Source organism: Echeneis naucrates, chromosome 17 (assembly GCF_900963305.1).
Source record: "Echeneis naucrates chromosome 17, fEcheNa1.1, whole genome shotgun sequence".
Lineage (NCBI taxonomy): Eukaryota > Metazoa > Chordata > Actinopteri > Carangiformes > Echeneidae > Echeneis > Echeneis naucrates.
The window spans coordinates 1,323,979-1,343,207 of NC_042527.1; the positions used below are offsets into that span (position 1 = coordinate 1,323,979).

Genomic DNA, 19,229 nt, shown 5'->3' on the forward strand with positions numbered 1-19,229 from the left:
ACTCCCTTTGTGTGAAATTCCAAAGTGCTGTCTCTTCTCTTATTACATGTCATGTCTGCAACTCCCTGAGGTGACGAGCAGGTTCCTCAGAGCTAATGAAAGCACATTCACACCTGTGCTCAAAGACACACACCACAAGTAGCACAACATGTTCTGAGGATTATCAGCATGATTAACAGGATATATGAGTTAAAGCTGTAATAAATAACTGACCAAAGACGGAACAAATCATTGCCTCTATAATTGGACATTTGACATGCTGTATGACACTTCTGGTCTTATCTTAGTTCAGGGCAATTATCTGTGAAATAACAAGGCAATCAGTTAAAACTATCTCCAGCAGGAGCAACAACAACAATGCAAGAAGAACGCAAAACACTCTTGAACAGAAAATCCAGGGAGGATAATGTCACATGCTAAACCTAATGGTGCAGAAGCTCCACGGCATCATTTCTTCGCATGTAAAATGTAAAATGTAAAATGTAGATTTTGGTTGGCTTTGGTACAGTAGATTACCCAACCAACCCCGTGCCCTCTCTCTTTTAAATCACACCAACACGAACACCGGTATATAGTTACAGTTAAGCAGTGTGAACATAATTTCTTGGGTATTTTAAAGCCTCAGCTGGAGTGTTGTTCTCAATCTGAATGTATTTTTATTGTAACTTTTGATTATAATAACGATAATGATAATAACACTAAAAATATTTGCTGCATCAGCACCAATTTTGGAGAATCAGGAAACTTTCCCTCCTGATTCTTTGCAAATGCTTTATTGAAATAGAAAAAAGAACAAAATAACATTTTTATTGTGTGTCATTAAAATAAGTAGAAAGCTTTACTGTACATTTGTTTTATAAATGGTAAAAACTTTAAGTTACCTTAGATACAACAATGTAATTCCCATAAATATACCTTACCTACTTTTATGTATTATGTAATTTATTATTTGTTGTGACATAAACAAACAGTTTGTATCATTTTTCATTTAATGAGTTGGCGTTTGTAAGGTCAAGCTTATCTTCACTTGGTCTTTCGCAAGGGTATGGAATCTCTCACTTCCACTTGGCACCCTGACACTGGCTGTCAGTAACAGGGCTGGGAAGTTATCAGAATGGAAATAATCTCAGCACTTGTCAGCAGCTGTTGACCTTCCTTTTATCTCTTGACCTTTGAAGGGCCTGCATTTACTGCTGCTGAGGAGTTGCTGTACATTGTATTTGCTATATGTAATGAGAAAGTATATATTGTATTGATTTTATGGCTATGTTCTAAATTCAAAATTATTTTTGGTATTTCTATATTGAATAGTAGGCTAGATCAGTAACACTGAAGTCAACAAAGTATCAATGAGTAACAGCAGCAGGGTGGACTGCTCGTGGAGAAAAGCTTTTAAGATGCCATCGTTTGCTGATGGAGTAGACCCAAACATCTCATATGACTGTCATTTTAAATATATCTTTCAAATTTGATGGATTGTGGAAGATACCTTTCAGTGAGTCCATTTATATGGGACAGAAGACAATGCAGGGCCATCATCTGCAACAGCTGAGATGAAGATGGCAAGATCCTGAAAGCCCCTGTGACAGTTTTCCTCAATCATTTCAGGCTTCTCCACAGGAATGTCACACAGTTATCTTTGTCCTCAAATACACAATGCCTTCACAACAGGACTGAGAGGCCAGGTTTGCTAGCTGCTGTCCGATAAGGAGGGGGCTTTTACAGAGACCTTGGCATCAAATTGCAGAATAACACGCTGGCTGAGGACTCCATCGTGTAGCACCATTACTGCCTTTCTGTAAGTCTCAAGCATGTCACCTGTGGCAGGCCTCTGTCTGTGCTGCCTCCCACAAGCTGCCTCGTTAATCTTGCAGACTAATGTTCTTTATTTAGACCACCCCACTTGATAACTGATAGGCTGTTTATGTTGCCACAAAGTCAATTCTATGATAACTCAATACAATTTGTTACCAATACTGCAACTTCGCTTAAGCCCTCTGAGTATCTAAGGTATATATGGCATACTTCTCTAAAATCTCTCCCCAGGCATTGTCTTGCCTTCCCTCTGTTTAGAAAACAATGCCAATATTTCCCATTCACGTAATGCTGTTTTATTGTAAAACATACAAAAAATGTGAATTGACATTTTCATTTGATTTGCTCATGACCCAAGATGCATTGATAATGTCCACTTATTTCATGGTGTATTATTCTTTAACCTCTTTCTTGAGATAATGCAAAGATGTATTGCATGAGCAAATTTTTTGACTGATTTATTTTTAGCTTTGACAGCTAACAGCCATAATTGTCATAACTGTGATTGTGATTTTTATCTAATGTTTCAGATAAAAAAAAAAGAAGAAGGTTTTGTTATCCTTAGGTTGAGTACATTATTATATTTAAGACAGTGAAATACAAGTAGGCAGTTTTTGATCAGTCTTGCTTGAGGACGCATTTGTTGTACATAACATGCATTTTTTCTCCATTGGAACTTAAGGGATGATAAGGCAGGAGGTACTTCCTTTCTCTATTCAAAGGTTTCTTTGTGGTGCCATGGTCCCCTGGTCCCCTGGCTGGGGATACCTATGATTAATCACTGCACTGCATGGAGCTCCTAATATGGCATCGTCATGAGCCCAACACCATCACTGATAAGACTCTTCCCCACTGATTTCTATATTACTCTCCGCCACTCATTAACCCCTCCCTTCACACACCCGTAACCCAACTCAGACACAATAACATTCCTGGACTCAGAAATGCCCATCCATATTTGGGAGAAGGGCTTTGCTTATAAAGAGAACCCATAGAGAAAGCCACAACTCGTCACCATTCTATCACAAGATAAGGTACGAGGACAATGGTCTAACTGTCAATTGTCAAAAACTGTATCTTAATACTCAAGGTGTGGACTCTGGAGTGGTTTCATCAGTTTTCATTATTTTATTTTCTCAGGACCATTAAACATCTTTCCTCTCATTCAGGACTTCTACGGTAAGAGCATCCAAAAAGTGATAGTGTGTTTGGTTGCAGTGAATGAAATCACAAAGGAATAAGAAATCTTTTTCTATCCACATAATATGTAAATGCAGATAACTTTCAAATGAGAATATTTTTTTTGATAAACAAGGTGAAAAATGGGTGATGCTGCAATGGAAGAGTTTGGGGCAGCAGCCCCATACTTAAGAAAGTCAGAGCGGGAGCGTATAGAGGCCCAGACTCGTCCTTTTGACATGAAGAAAGAATGCTTTGTTCCTGAAGCTGATGAGGAATATGTGAAAGCTTCCATCGTCAGCCGTGAGGGGGACAAAGTCACTGCTCAAACTGAGAAAGGGAAGGTCAGTTTACCACAAGGCACAACTGCTTCCAATCTAACTGCCCCCCTTATCAGCAAACAGTTGTGATCTATGAGATGATTCAGACCTGTTTGTCTTTTAGTCACATAGCAGAGAACCAATAGAAGGTAGATGTTGAGGAACACAGGCATAATCATCCCAAGCTGTCTTCTACAAAGGAATTGTAACTTTTGATAGTAGCTGAAGTTCTTCTGGATCAATAACTGACACAAACACTGATTATATCAATTTTCAGACAGTCACAGTGAAGGACTGTGACGTCCACCCTCAGAACCCGCCAAAGTTTGATAAAATTGAAGACATGGCAATGCTCACCTTCCTTCATGAGCCTGCTGTGCTGTTCAACCTCAAAGAGCGCTACGCAGCATGGATGATTTATGTAAGTCAATAATTTCATCTGTATCTTTCCTCCATTGATAAGATATCTCAGCACCTGAAACCTTCATCTTTCTCAATATGGCAGACCTACTCTGGGCTGTTCTGTGTGACTGTCAACCCCTACAAGTGGCTGCCAGTCTACAACCAAGAGGTGGTTGTTGCCTACAGAGGAAAGAAGAGGACTGAAGCGCCTCCTCATATCTTCTCCATCTCTGACAACGCCTACCAATACATGCTCACTGGTAATGCACCTTTGGTTATCAGAGAAGCTTATGCGAGATTGGAAAAAAACCCAAACAAACAAAGCAAAATCCTGGAATTCTTAAGTGATTTTGTCTTGTCTTTTTTCAGACAGAGAAAACCAGTCAATTCTCATCACGTGAGTTTTCTTTTCCTGACTGTTTAATTGAAGACTATATTAATTGTTGAGAATCTTGGTATTAACTGATGTTTTTCATTGTTACATTTTACGTGATCTGGAGTCCCATACTGAAATAGAAGATTTGGCTATGAGCATTACTATGGATAGTAGTTTTCGGTAATAGTCAGGCTGCTGGACTGTATAATGCATCACATTAAGTCAGATTAGTTCTGAAAAAAAAAAAAAGAAAAAACAGGCTTGAAAAAACAAGCAAACTGTGTGTCAGAATATTCTTACTGTAAATGATATGCAAAAAAATATATATATATATTCAACCAACTTTAGTAGTTGGATGTGATGTTTGCCATTTGAACATTTTCTATGATCTCCTATGTGTTTCAGAGGAGAATCTGGTGCCGGGAAAACTGTTAACACTAAGAGAGTCATTCAGTACTTTGCCAGTATCGCAGCAGGAGGAGGGAAGAAAGATAGCAGCTCTGATAAAAAGGTTACTGTGCTGAAAATACAACAAATCTGAACCTTTACTTGGCACAGTTTTGTTACACTCCTCTATTTGTTTAGGGCACTCTGGAAGATCAGATCATCCAGGCTAATCCTGCACTGGAAGCCTTTGGAAATGCCAAGACCATTAGGAATGACAACTCTTCCAGATTTGTAAGTTTCTGTCAACAATGAAGTCATAGTCATTTGTCTTCTTCTCTAACTTTTTTCTTTTTTCTTTGGGATTTTGGATTTTAGGGCAAATTTATCCGAATTCACTTTGCTGCCAGTGGAAAACTGGCCTCAGCTGATATTGAAACATGTGAGTGGACTAATTTTGATGATTTCATTGTTCACATTGTTTCATGGGCCTATCAAGCAACGGAATTGAATTGTCTTTAACAGATCTGCTGGAAAAGTCCCGTGTCACCTATCAGCTTAAGGCTGAGAGAGACTATCACATCTTCTACCAGATTCTGTCTCAGAAGAAACCTGAGCTGCTTGGTAAAGGAAAACTTTGGGCCTGGCAGAGCTGTATTAGATATGTTACTTTAAAATGTCTCCAGATTGCAAAGTTTACACCAATTGCATTCTGTTTTTCCTTCCAGAGATGTTGCTCATCACCAACAACCCCTATGACTATGCCTTCATCTCCCAAGGAGAGACAACTGTTGCCTCCATCAATGATGCTGATGAATTAATGGCCACTGATGTGAGTGGGGAAGCACTTTAATGTCTTCTCATGGAATGACATCAGTGACCTCACAGTCTGACCTCAATTAAAAGTAATAGTTTCTGAAAAATCGGTACAAGTCAGTATTTTATCAGGTTCGTTTTAAGAAGAGTGCAGAAACTTGGCAGTATCATTCATCACTGTTACAACTGTACATCTGCAAACTCTCTGTACACAGGCAATCCGAATGAAGTGTTGGGCAAGGAAAGAGACAAGAATGCCTCAAAAATGAATAAAATAGCACGGAATGTAGAATGATCAGGCATTAGATGTGTGTGCTTTTCCAGATTAAGTGAGGAAATTTTGATCAGACAGCAGTAAAATGGTGAAGAGTTAGTTTTACAGTAGGAATAGGTTTGATATGTTTAAATGTCTTTAGGTCCAGGATAGGTTAGGTAGCAAAGAGAGGGCTTAAGAGTGGATATTGTTATTGTGATAATACATTTTTGCTACTGTATTATGACAATAATATGATGATAATATGAATATAATTAAAACATGATTATGTACGATACAACATTAAATAATAATTATTATCATGAGAATACAGGGCCATCAAAGGGGCAAGTGGATTTGTATGAGAGAGAATAGAAAGAAAAAAGAAACTGACAATAATACTATATAATAAAAAAATAATATGTCACTTTGCTGTACATCATAATACCATGAAAAAAATCTGTAATGTGTCAGCATTTATGTCCACTCTTTTAATCAAGGATGCCTTTGATGTGCTGGGCTTCACTCAAGAAGAGAAGAATGGCATTTACAAGCTGACTGGTGCCATCATGCATTATGGCAACATGAAGTTCAAGCAGAAGCAGAGAGAGGAGCAGGCAGAGGCTGATGGGACTGAGGGTAGGGGATTGATGTTAGAAATACTGGCATCTTTGTTGAAGGAACCAGTAGGATCATGAAATGTGGCAATGACGTTGATACTTTGATGCAATTTCTCCACAGATGCTGACAAAGTTGCATATCTGATGGGCCTGAACTCTGCTGACCTCATCAAAGGTCTCTGTCATCCCAGAGTCAAAGTAGGAAACGAGTGGGTCACCAAGGGACAAAATGTCCAGCAGGTAAGAATGATCTACTGATTTAATTATAAAATGGCTAGTGAACTATAATGACAATAAAAGGAGAAACATACTCGTCCAGCACTCATCATTGACAGGAACCTTTTGTAGGTCTACTATGCAATCGGTGCATTGTCTAAGTCAGTGTATGAGAAAATGTTCTTGTGGATGGTGGTGAGAATCAATCAATCCCTGGAAACTAAGCAGCCTCGTCAGTACTTCATTGGTGTGCTGGACATTGCTGGATTTGAGATCTTTGATGTGAGTTTCTTCTATAATACATTTCTATCTTTTTCTACACAGGCAAATCAATTTGCTCAACTTTTTTAATTGTATTATTATCGTTGCAGTTCAACACCTTTGAGCAGCTGTGCATCAACTTCACCAATGAAAAACTGCAACAGTTTTTCAACCATCACATGTTTGTACTGGAGCAGGAAGAGTACAAGAAAGAGGGCATTGAATGGACCTTCATAGACTTTGGAATGGATTTGCAGGCCTGTATTGATCTGATTGAAAAGGTGAGTAACTGAGGAATTGCATGAATAAATCAGTGTTACTTACAAAATGTGAATTCATAATTTTATCATTGCTCTCTTTTGGTATTTTTAGCCCATGGGCATCATGTCCATCCTTGAAGAGGAGTGCATGTTCCCCAAAGCCTCTGATACCACCTTTAAAGCAAAGCTCTATGACAACCATCTGGGGAAATCAAGTAACTTTCAGAAGCCCAGAATTGTCAAAGGCAAACCGGAAGCCCACTTTGCTCTGCAGCACTACGCTGGGACTGTTGATTACAATATCAACAATTGGCTGGTGAAGAACAAGGACCCTCTGAATGAGACCGTTGTAGGGCTGTACCAGAAGTCTAACCTGAAACTGTTGGCCTCCCTCTTTGCAAACTATGCTGGGTCTGATTCTGGTTTGTATTTTAAAATGGATTAGAATATGTTACAATTAAGTGACTTTTGAAGCTCCCAATTTGGATCAAGTGTGATTTCCATGTTTTGTCTCATAAAGCAGACGTATTTGCCAACAGATTATATTGCGTTTTCCTCAGGTGTCAAAAATATGTAAAATGTGTCATTGTGGCAGCTGCTAGATTTAATAATTTGTACTTTGGTCTGTAACCTAATGACATTGTTTATGCAACATGGTTTACCAGCTGAAAGTGGAAAAGGCACCAAAGGAGGAGGAGGCAAGAAGAAGGGGTCATCCTTCCAAACGGTGTCAGCCTTGCACAGGGTCAGTACAAAAGTTGCAGTGACTATGTATGTAAAACTGAGACCTCATTTTACACTAATAGCTGCTGAAAGATATCTGTCATAATATGCCCTAGACCTGTACTTTTAAATATTAAATTACATCCACAGGAGAACCTGAACAAGCTGATGACCAATTTAAGGTCAACTCATCCTCACTTTGTGCGCTGCATCATCCCCAATGAGACCAAGACTCCTGGGGCCATGGAGAATCCTCTGGTGATGCACCAGCTGCGCTGCAACGGTGTGCTGGAAGGCATCAGGATCTGCAGGAAAGGGTTCCCCAACAGGATCCTCTACGGCGATTTCAAACAAAGGTATTACTACACATATGCATTTTTTCTATTAGTTTATCTTTCAAAAAGAAAAAAATAATTCATAGGTCTTTTTTGATTTTCCAGATATCGTATTCTGAATCCTGCTGCCATCCCTGATGGTCAGTTCATTGACAGCAGAAAAGGAGCTGAGAAACTTCTTGGATCTCTGGATATCGATCACAACCAATACAAGTTTGGACACACAAAGGTAATTAATTAGAGGGGAAGTGGTACGTAGGTTATCGTAAAAGTATTTTAACCACATAAAAGCATTCCCATAAAAAAGCTGTAATAGGTTTAAGTATATGCCTTATTTTAACCCCTTTATTTTGCCATGCTTTGGAGAAAATATGTCTTTGACAACTGAACTGCTACTGAATGCTAATATATGCTCGATATCTAATGACAGAGAAATGTGAAATACGCGGTGAACATTTACGTGCTGTGATGTGCTGCTAAAGGTGTTCTTCAAGGCTGGCCTTCTTGGGCAACTGGAGGAGATGAGGGATGACCGTTTGTCACTCATTATCACTGGAATCCAAGCAAGATCAAGAGGTTTGCTAGCAAGAGTGGAATTCCAGAAGATTGTTGAGAGGAGGTCAGAGGAATCACACACTAAGAATAGCTAAAACCAAATATATAAAAATAATTATTCATAAAGGACCTGGTTTGTATTTAGTAGGAAAAATAACTTTGGTTGCTCTTGGACAGAGATGCACTGTTGGTGATCCAGTGGAATATTCGTGCCTTCATGGGGGTCAAGAATTGGCCCTGGATGAAGCTCTTCTTTAAGATCAAACCTTTGTTGAGATCTGCTGAGGCAGAAAAGGAGATGGCCAACATGAAGGAAGAATTCCTGAAGCTTAAAGAGGCTTATGCAAAGTCTGAAGCTCGTAGGAAGGAACTAGAGGAGAAAATGGTTTCCCTTCTCCAAGAGAAGAATGACCTGCAGCTCCAGGTCCAGGCTGTAAGTCTCATTGCAGGACTACTTTTTTCATATCAAAATGTCAATACATGCATTATATGCATAACAATCCACAAACGCAACTTTTCATAATAATTTTAATTCAGGAGCAAGACAATCTTTCTGATGCTGAAGAAAGATGTGAGGGACTGATCAAACATAAAATTCAGATGGAGGCAAAAGCCAAAGAGCTGTCTGAGAGACTGGAGGATGAAGAAGAGATGAATGCTGAGCTGACCGCTAAGAAGAGGAAGCTGGAGGATGAGTGCTCTGAGTTAAAGAAGGACATTGATGACTTAGAGTTAACTCTGGCCAAAGTAGAGAAAGAAAAGCATGCCACTGAGAACAAGGTATGACAGCAACTCAGCTATTTTGATGATTGCGTAAATAGCATGTTTTATCTTTGCTAACATCCACAAAATTCTAAATTTTTAGGTGAAGAACCTGGTTGAGGAGATGGCCACTCAGGATGAAATCATTGCCAAGTTGACCAAGGAAAAGAAAGCCTTACAGGAAGCTCACCAGCAAACACTGGATGACCTGCAGAGTGAAGAAGACAAAGTCAACTCTCTGACCAAGGCCAAGGCCAAGCTGGAGCAACAAGTGGACGATGTATGTATTTAAATCTTTTTATTTTAAATATTTTTATGTTGTTACAGAAGTCATTCTCTGTTCAATATATGTTGATAGAAAATGTGACCTTCTCTGATGATTTAATACAGCTTGAGGGCTCTCTTGAACAAGAGAAGAAAGTACGGATGGATCTTGAAAGGGCAAAGAGGAAGCTGGAGGGTGACCTGAAATTGACGCAGGAGAGTGTAATGGATCTGGAGAATGACAAGCAACAACTTGAGGAGCATCTAAAGAAGTAATTCTGCTATGTCTTTACCTGTATTTTTACTCTACAGATATCAAATAAAGATCTAATAATTTTAATACATGTACGAATACATACGGATATGATAGTCAAATGGGGTGTTCTCTCTTTTATCACAGGAAAGACTTTGAAGTCAGTCAGTTGAATAGTAAAATAGAGGATGAACAGGCCATTGCGATTCAACTTCAGAAGAAATTGAAAGAGCTTCAGGTACAGAATGGTGAGTTTAACTTGTTTAATCGATCAATGTATCAGTGACGAAGTAATCATGGCTCAACAGGCCCGCATTGAAGAGCTGGAAGAAGAGCTTGAGGCAGAGCGAGCTGCCCGTGCCAAAGTGGAGAAGCAGAGAGCAGACTTGTCCAGAGAACTGGAGGAGATCAGTGAGAGGCTGGAGGAGGCTGGAGGAGCAACAGTTGCCCAGATTGAGATGAACAAGAAGAGGGAGGCTGAGTTCCAGAAACTCCGCAGAGACCTTGAAGAGGCCACTCTGCAGCATGAAGCCACTGCTGCCACGCTCAGAAAGAAACAAGCCGACAGTGTTGCTGACCTGGGAGAGCAGATCGACAACCTGCAGAGAGTCAAGCAGAAGCTGGAGAAGGAGAAGAGTGAGCTCAGACTGGAACTGGATGATGTGGTTTCCAATATGGAGCATATTGTGAAGACAAAGGTTATCTCAACTCATAATTTTGTGCAGCTATTGGCTTTGCAGAGATATTTTCATGTTTAATGTAATTCTTACTTATTTTAGACAAATCTCGAGAAGACATGCAGGACAATGGAGGATCAGATGAATGAATACAAGACCAAGTTTGAAGAAGCTCAGCGCTGTATCAATGACTTCAATATACAAAAAGCAAAACTTCAAACTGAAAATGGTATTATTTTTTGCAATTGTTACAGATTTACGTATTCATAAACTGACAATGTCCATTTTTGGCAAAGTTTCAAGCAGGTTTTTTTTTTTTTTTGTTTTGTTTTTTTATAAATGTAAACTTCTTGTCATTTTACCAAAATACTAGGTGAGCTCTTGAGGCAACTGGAAGAGAAGGATTCCCTGGTGTCACAACTGACTAGAGGAAAAATGTCCTACACTCAACAGCTGGATGACTTAAAGAGACAGTTGGAAGAGGAGACCAAGGTGAAAATGGGCTTCATTGCATACTATATCGACAATTCTGAACATGGATTTCTATATTAGAGAGTTACAATGGACAATAGATAAAATTGATGAAATCTTTTTTATGACTCTGTTGGGTGGATTTGAGGCTGTGAGTTGAGCTGCTTCATCGAGAGTGTGATGCTGGTGCATGAGTGCGAACAGACAAATTAAATAACTCCTAAATATTACTCACTTAAAATTAGAGGAACAGACACTGTCACTCAAAGTGGCCATTATTTAGAATTTTAATAATAATACTCATACTACTAATACTCACTACAGTGCTACTATTACTCCTACTAATAATAATCCTTGTAATAGTTGATGAGCTATAGCGCTAGGATGTTAACATGTTAATTTCTGATGTAGGTTGTGAATTTTAAAGTCTATGGAAACTGACTATGTTATCATTAAGTGGCAATTTAAGGAACTGCAGGTTTACGCATTTTAATTTTTAGGCCAAAAAATTGCTGTTACAAATTCATATGATTCTGTATAAACAGGCAAAGAGTGCTTTAGCCCACGCAGTGCAGTCTTCCCGTCATGACTGTGACCTGCTCAGGGAGCAGTATGAGGAGGAGCAGGAGGCCAAGGCTGAACTGCAGCGCAGCATGTCAAAGGCCAATTCTGAGGTGGCTCAGTGGAGAACTAAGTACGAAACTGATGCCATCCAGAGGACTGAGGAACTGGAGGAGGCTAAGTGAGTAAAATCTATTTTAAATCCAACAATCTGGATTAAGAGCAACAGACCCTGAACAAATTTTAAATGTATTCTAGGAAAAAGCTGGCTCAGCGTCTGCAGGAGGCTGAGGAGGCTGTTGAAGCGGTGAATGCTAAATGTTCGTCTCTGGAGAAGACCAAACACCGACTGCAGAATGAGATTGAAGATCTCATGGTGGATGTGGAGAGGTCTAATGCTGCTGCCGCTGCTCTGGACAAGAAACAAAGAAACTTTGATAAGGTGAAATACCGGGAAGCACCAAATATTGGTTGGTGATATAGTTTCTTGGCTGCAGATTAGATAATTTTTTTATATAACCTTTTAACTTCACATTTCCCAGTATTCCATTTTCAAAAGAATTAGATCTCCTAAATAGCACAAAGGTTTAGGATTAGTATGATGAGTAGATTTTCTCCACTTAATCCTAGTTTTTTCATGACCCGCAGGTCCTGTCTGAGTGGAAGCAGAAGTATGAAGAGTCGCAGTGTGAGCTGGAGGGCTCTCAGAAGGAAGCAAGGTCTCTGAGTACTGAGCTCTTCAAACTGAAGAACTCCTATGAAGAATCTCTCGACCATCTGGAAACCATGAAGAGAGAGAACAAGAACCTACAGGGTAAGATCCCCTGCCAAGATTTGTATTTGGATTTCTGTAGACCTGCTGTACAGAGTTCTATGTACAGGCATTTTAATTGCACTACATCACATTCCAGAGGAAATATCTGACCTCACGGAGCAACTTGGTGAGGGTGGAAAGAGCATCCATGAACTGGAAAAACTACGGAAACAATTGGAACAGGAGAAGAATGAGATCCAGTCTGCTCTGGAGGAAGCTGAGGTACAGGACTTCTTCAGTGACTGATACATGTTCACTGTACACTGCTCACTTTTGTGTATAAAGTCTTTTCCATCCTGTCCCACCAGGCCTCCCTGGAGCATGAAGAGGGGAAAATTCTTCGAGCCCAGCTTGAGTTTAATCAAGTTAAAGCCGACATTGAACGTAAACTAACTGAGAAAGATGAGGAGATGGAACAGTGCAAGAGGAACATGCAGAGGACCATTGACACCCTGCAGAGTTCTCTTGAAGCTGAATGTCGTAGCAGGAATGAGGCTCTTCGTTTGAAGAAGAAAATGGAAGGAGACCTGAATGAGATGGAGATCCAGCTTAGCCAGGCAAACAGGCATGCAGCTGAGGCACAGAAACAGCTAAAATCTGTTCATGCTCACCTGAAGGTAAAATAGTGAAGGAAGGAAGGGCTTACTTACTTGAGAAATTTCAGATTCAGACTGGTTACAAGCATTTAATGTCATCCAATTCAGGACTGCCAAATTCAGCTCAATGAGTCTGTTCGGGCCAATGATGACATGAAAGAAAACATTGCCATTGTTGAGAGACGTAACAACCTGCTGCAAGCCGAGCTGGAAGAACTCAGAGCTGCTCTGGAACAAACTGACAGAAGTCGCAAACTTGCTGAGCAAGAGCTACTAGATGTCAGTGAGAGGGTGCAGCTCCTTCACTCACAAGTGAGATCTAATATTGATTATTTCAAATGATTCAACTGTCTTGAGCATTACAAAGAACTTGAAAGTACTACCATTTCTGAAGTACAATAATACACCTTCTCTCATTTTACAAATATACGTAGAACACTAGCCTGATAAACCAAAAGAAGAAACTGGAGGTGGATGCTTCCCAGCTTCAAACTGAAGTGGAGGAAGCGGTACAAGAGTGCAGAAATGCGGAGGAAAAAGCCAAGAAGGCCATAACTGATGCTGCCATGATGGCAGAGGAGCTGAAGAAAGAGCAGGACACCAGTGCTCACCTGGAGCGCATGAAGAAGAACATGGAACAAACCATTAAAGACCTGCAGCATCGTCTGGATGAAGCTGAGCAAATCGCCATGAAGGGAGGCAAGAAGCAGGTGCAGAAGCTTGAGGCCAGAGTAAGAGAACTTTGCCAGTACATCCACGATCTGCTCTTCCAACATTATTATTATGGTTGCAATGCTTAATTTTCATATTTTAGCCATTGTAATAGAAATCAATCCAAAGATGAATTGAAAAACACGTAGCTAGTAGATAGTCCCTCTCTGTACGTAAATTCTTCAATCACTGGACTCACGATGCTGCTGCACTCTGATATGACTGCAAATCTCCCATTCTACCTCATTCCAAAGGTTTTCTCCTGAATTCAGAGTTGCTGTTCAGACAGATCTGGGATATTCACGTACACTGAACTTTGAGTGACCTCAAGAAACCTGTAGGGGTTGAACTCTCCTTCGTCATTCAAAATTGTGGTTAGGAACAATAATTAGATTATCTGAAGCATTCAGACACTGATTGATTGGTACTGAAGGTCCAGAGCTTGCCATGAACACATTCTTCACACCTTTAATGTGGTAAGCTTCTTGGTTGTCAGGTGTAGCCTAACCCTACTGTAACCCTTCTGCCTGAAGGACGGATGTGCTTAGAGTGCCATATCAGAGTCACCGATGCCACATTTTCCCCCTCTGATGTTTGATGTGAACAAAACTTAAGTTCTTGACCTCTATCTGCAGGATATTTTTCTTTTTAGACATCTGAAAACATTCAGGAGGTAGTACAAGCGTTCCTGGTAAAGTGCTCTGTCAATGTATTAATTGCCTGCTAAATATTTGACTGAATGTATTTTCATTGAGCAAAGTTATAATCCCCTCAGTCCAGTTTCTTATTTCCCTGGTCTTTTAATTCTGTTTTAAAAATATTTGTCATTTAGAGTTTTTAGAAGGAACCATGCCATCAAACCAAAACACTGAGCTAAAACTGTCTGGAAAGCTTGATAGATCTGTACAGTTGGCTGATAATTCTTTACGACTCTTCTACTTGTGGACTGGTGACTTTCAGATTGATGTTTCGTGCTGTTTTCAGGTGAGGGAGCTTGAGAATGAAGTGGAGTCGGAGCAGAAGAAGAGCAGTGAAGCTATAAAGGGAATCCGCAAATATGAGAGACGCATCAAGGAGCTCACTTACCAGGTGAGTTTGTCTTTCCCCATCACCATAATCTATAGAAATTATGTGCCTTTGTGTCTTTTTATCGATGCATATGTATATGTAATGTTTTTTCCATGCAATATATTCAATGTATATTAAGTGTTTTTCATCGAAGAAATGCATATCCTTATTAAACTTTTACGTCTCTCCCGTTTCTCTTGTTTGATATAGACCGAGGAAGACCGGAAGAATATTGCTCGTCTGCAGGATCTGGTTGACAAATTGCAGCTGAAAGTCAAAGCCTATAAACGAAGTGCTGAGGAGGCTGTAAGTGTGGGCAGAAAAAATGTTGTTTTGTGTACTCAGCGTCTATAAAGTATTTACATACATACATACATATTTACAGTTCATAACACATGTTCATGTATTCAATCCACTACATTTGTTGATGCTTAAATAATCTTAAAACACTACTTGCCTTGAATTTTAATTTTAAATTCAAACTGAATTTCCACTGTGACTTGTATAAGTCATGTGGTGAACCACCCAAAAAGATGGCGATTAGTCAAGTAGCTGTTGTCCTTGTCAGATTGCGACAACATGGCCATTCCCATACATCTATTTTTTCTTACGCAATATTGTGCCTTTGGTGACTCCTGTAGGAAGAACAGGCCAATACTCATCTGACCAAGTTCCGCAAACTGCAGCATGAGCTGGATGAGGCTGAAGAACGAGCCGACATTGCTGAGTCTCAGGTCAACAAGCTGCGTGCCAAGAGCCGTGATGTGGGCTCAAAGGTGAGAACCTGCTCAGTGTTTTAACACTATACTTCATACACAACTGTCTTGCCTCCTTATGTACCACAGAATTAAATTTTTGTGTAATCTGTTTCATGTAGTCAAAAATAAATGTAATGATAGAAATTATTCAAGCCAGTCTTTGAAACAATCACTTTTAATTTAGATGTTTTTTCTGCGTCTAGTCTAATTTGAATGGGTTAATAATATAATTTTATAAGACTGTAAGTCTAGCAGCTTTTTTGGTGAGTTGAGTGTAAAGACAAAAAAAAAAAAAAAAAAAAAAAAAAAGGCGACAATAGAAATGACTTACATCACTAAAGTCACTGTCCTGTGTGAGAACTGACTGGTGAGCAACTGTTTTCAAGGTCACCAGTATAAATCAATACTTGGTATAATATCTTACAATAATATATTTTTTTGTGTATGCAGAGTGAAACATTACCAACCCATCAGCTCAATGTAAACAACAGTGAATAATGTACAAATAAAGAACCCAAACAATGATTTAACTGATTTTAGATGTGTTTTTGAAATAAGACAGCTGTTAAGTCAAATATGTCCCTGCTTGTGAACAGTTCCTATGAGAAGCTATTACCATTAATACTAATGCACATTCAGCCATTTTTAAAATGAAAATTCTGTTTTAAAAGGTAAATGTAAAAAAAGTTCATCGTTTCACAGAGAAAAAAACGACAGCTTCAGATTTACTGAGGGTAAATTTAGCTCTTTAATAGATGATATGGATCTGAGCTTTCCTCCAAATTCAACATGAGTTTTTAGCTTATGTGAAGCAGGGATGCTCAACTGAGAGACTGCTGACAAATAAATATTAACCTCTAACAGCCTGAATGTTACAAACTCTGCCCTCTATAACACTTGTTGAGTCTTGATGGCCTTCTTTCTCTAATCTGTGTCTTTGTCCACTCTCTATCATCACAGAAAGGGCTAGATGAGGAGTGAAACTCTCAGACGGCCATCTAAGAGCTTTGGGATCTCCTGTGCTGTAGCCCCCCTTTGTCTCCAAAATAACTGTAGAATAAAGCAAAATGCATTTACGTTGTGTAGAGTCCTGAGTCCTCATTCATTTCTATCTGGAAAACTGCTCCATGTTAAATTTAACACAGGAGACTGTGCCTGTCATATGATGTACAGGCCAGATTCAACTAGCTCAAGGAAATTACCTTTATGTAGTCTTTAATGAGTGTTGATGCTGATTAAGCACTGTGGTGTAGTTTTGGTCCTCGTTTTGGTACAAAGTGTTCAGTGCCAAAACAGTTCTAATGGAATTTCTTGGAAAACAAGCACAGATGCAGACGCACATGCACATACACACACAGAAATATGCTACTTGTGATCATCTCTATTGCAGAACAGTAAAACCAGTTGTTTTTGTGGGGTCATAGGGCACAATGTAACACAAGCTACAATAAGCAATAATATTAAAAAAATAAATAAAAAATTAATGCACAGATAGTGGGGAGTCAAATCCATAGCCACAGATAATTATGCTCCCTTATTTTTCCACCCCATAAGGAGAGACACACACACCATTTATAACAGTCCAGCAAAGTCCATAGCATGGGAACCGTCATAAATTATAGCTGAATTGATAGATAGTTTTATTCTCATTGAACAAAAGATACAACAAAACTTTGTTCAGAAGCAGTATCTTTAAATAGCTTGGTGCATACACACACAAATATATATATATATATATATACAAAAGAAAAGTGAGAATAAATATGTACAATACGAAATACATATAACAGCAAATAAAGGTAAATAAATACAGTGTTATATACATATACCTTCTATTTTGCAATACTCTCAAATACTTTTATTGTACTTTAAAGATCTGAATAAGTGGTAAACCACCATCCAATTATGATGCCTGTTAATACGGCCAACGACATCATACTGTGGAGGATATATAATAATTTTATAGACGTGTTTTCATCACTTCTCTGATACGTTAGTCACTCTCCCTCATTTTGGCTTTTAAAGGAGATGAGAGGAGCTCATGTGATTGGTCAATAATGAAGCTGACTGACTCAATTGGCTCACTCGCTTTTCTTTTATTATGAGTAATTTTTTCAGCCTCTCCTTAATTTTGTACCCAGATGTGACGTGTAGTGGCAAGTCTATCTGGCATGGTACATGGTCTCCGAAGTTGAAAGGAAATGTCAATTCATGCTTGTTCTCATCCATGCCTGGAGATTATATAATTTGTGTGTGTCCTGGAAAATAGAGCCTTGTATGAATTATTTGCACTTTATGGCTCATGAAAAACATCAGCCAGTACCTCTGCATTAAAACAAAAGCTTAATTCATGAACCACAGCATGTGCAGATCAACTAAAAACTAACCCGATCACACAAATGGAAAATGTGGATGTTATGTGGTTCACTCCTGCCACCTGCCGCTGACATTATAACTGTTGTCTAAATCCTGTTACTGCACAGATGTTTTCTGAATGTTTTTTGAGGGGAACTGTAGCTCTTTGTCAGTGTATTCTAGTGTTGTCAGAATACTGGTTTGACATGTTATATAAGCAGGAATAAAGCAACCAGTATAATTTTTGCTTTCTATACTTTCTATACTTTCTATACATTCTACATAGTTTTCAAAATTTGGAAAGTTAAGACCGCAGCTTTGTTGAAACAGTTCGTAACAACATTACACTGCTTTTCAACACTTGTATTCTAACTGTAATGATCAGAAAGTGGGAAAAAAAGCTAATTTACAAGACAATTCAACATGATCCATTAATGATCCAAGTAATAGGGTTAGGGTGAAGCAGCAAAATTTTTAGTGAAGCAGCAAAATTGTGTATTGACATGACCCTTTCCGAATCAGATGAACTATTTGGGGATTTTTTTTCCACACAGATGTGGAAATAACATAAAGAACTAAATATCTACTGCTAAGTCGAATTTAAGAAATTCCATATTTCAGATCTTGCTTTATTACATTTAATTGGTTCTTAATGTAATTTATCAAATTTCATTAGAATTTTACTAGGTTGATATAATGATAATATAATCCTTTAATTGTATCTCTCATTAAAATAAATGTTTCAGAGCAGGTGTACAATTACTTCGTAATTATAATAATTATTACATTTTGGTCTTACAAACTGAGTTTAGTCACCCATGATGCCCAGCAGTATAATATAATTCACATGAACAACTGAAAAAACAATGTTAATATTGCAAAGTGCAAAGTTCAGTATAGTGTTGACTATAGCTCGAACATTGAAACACAGTCAAAGAGAAGCAGTTAGGGTTAGTTAGGCTAACCCTAACCCTCACATTACAATAAATAAATCAGAACTGTGACAGTAAATTTTAAGTATTCTCACTGTTTCAGACTTACCTCATGCGTCCGCAGCAGCCAAGTGGAGAGTGATACAAATGTCAAGCTGCCAACAGAAGCTAGGCAAAGGTTGGGTGTCTGCTCAGTGGTTATCAGGTACTAAATGATGACCTTGATTCTTCAAGGCAATGCCCTTCAGAGGCTTTAGATATATGTAAGGAGATTACAGGATTAATGATAAATAACTGGTGTTTTTCTTTGTGATCCACATACTAACACTTTCTAACTCTTTGCTTATCTTCCTGTTGACAACTTATGATTGTTACTAAAACATCATTAGCTTTGTGCTCTGTGTAAACACATCACAGTAATTTTTAGATTTGCTTTTGAATCTAAATATTAGCAAAAAGGTGACACCATTTGCATCTAAGAGCTTAGCTGCC

General features: G+C 38.8%; 1 protein-coding gene across 2 annotated transcripts; it reads left to right on the top strand.

Moving 5' to 3' along the window:
• The first annotated feature begins 3,137 nt into the window (after nucleotides 1-3,137).
• LOC115058312 (myosin-6) lies at nucleotides 3,138-16,542 on the top strand. 2 transcript variants are annotated; one of them, XM_029525647.1, is made up of 37 exons: nucleotides 3,138-3,338; nucleotides 3,592-3,735; nucleotides 3,820-3,976; nucleotides 4,086-4,113; nucleotides 4,498-4,603; nucleotides 4,678-4,770; nucleotides 4,855-4,918; nucleotides 5,002-5,100; nucleotides 5,205-5,308; nucleotides 6,046-6,184; nucleotides 6,287-6,405; nucleotides 6,514-6,663; nucleotides 6,753-6,923; nucleotides 7,015-7,328; nucleotides 7,575-7,647; nucleotides 7,776-7,981; nucleotides 8,066-8,189; nucleotides 8,443-8,579; nucleotides 8,693-8,948; nucleotides 9,053-9,295; nucleotides 9,381-9,557; nucleotides 9,668-9,813; nucleotides 9,942-10,032; nucleotides 10,103-10,492; nucleotides 10,574-10,700; nucleotides 10,845-10,963; nucleotides 11,488-11,684; nucleotides 11,762-11,945; nucleotides 12,152-12,317; nucleotides 12,415-12,539; nucleotides 12,626-12,934; nucleotides 13,022-13,225; nucleotides 13,348-13,644; nucleotides 14,609-14,713; nucleotides 14,903-14,998; nucleotides 15,334-15,468; nucleotides 16,411-16,542. In XM_029525647.1, exons 1-37 carry the CDS (start codon nucleotides 3,138-3,140, stop codon nucleotides 16,429-16,431), a joined length of 5,817 nt encoding a protein of 1,938 aa, XP_029381507.1. In that variant the 3' UTR covers nucleotides 16,432-16,542. The 2 variants fall into 2 exon arrangements, with proteins under 2 accessions (XP_029381507.1, XP_029381506.1); XM_029525646.1 differs by having other exon boundaries at nucleotides 7,015-7,324; nucleotides 7,568-7,647.
• Nucleotides 16,543-19,229: the final 2,687 nt, after the last annotated feature.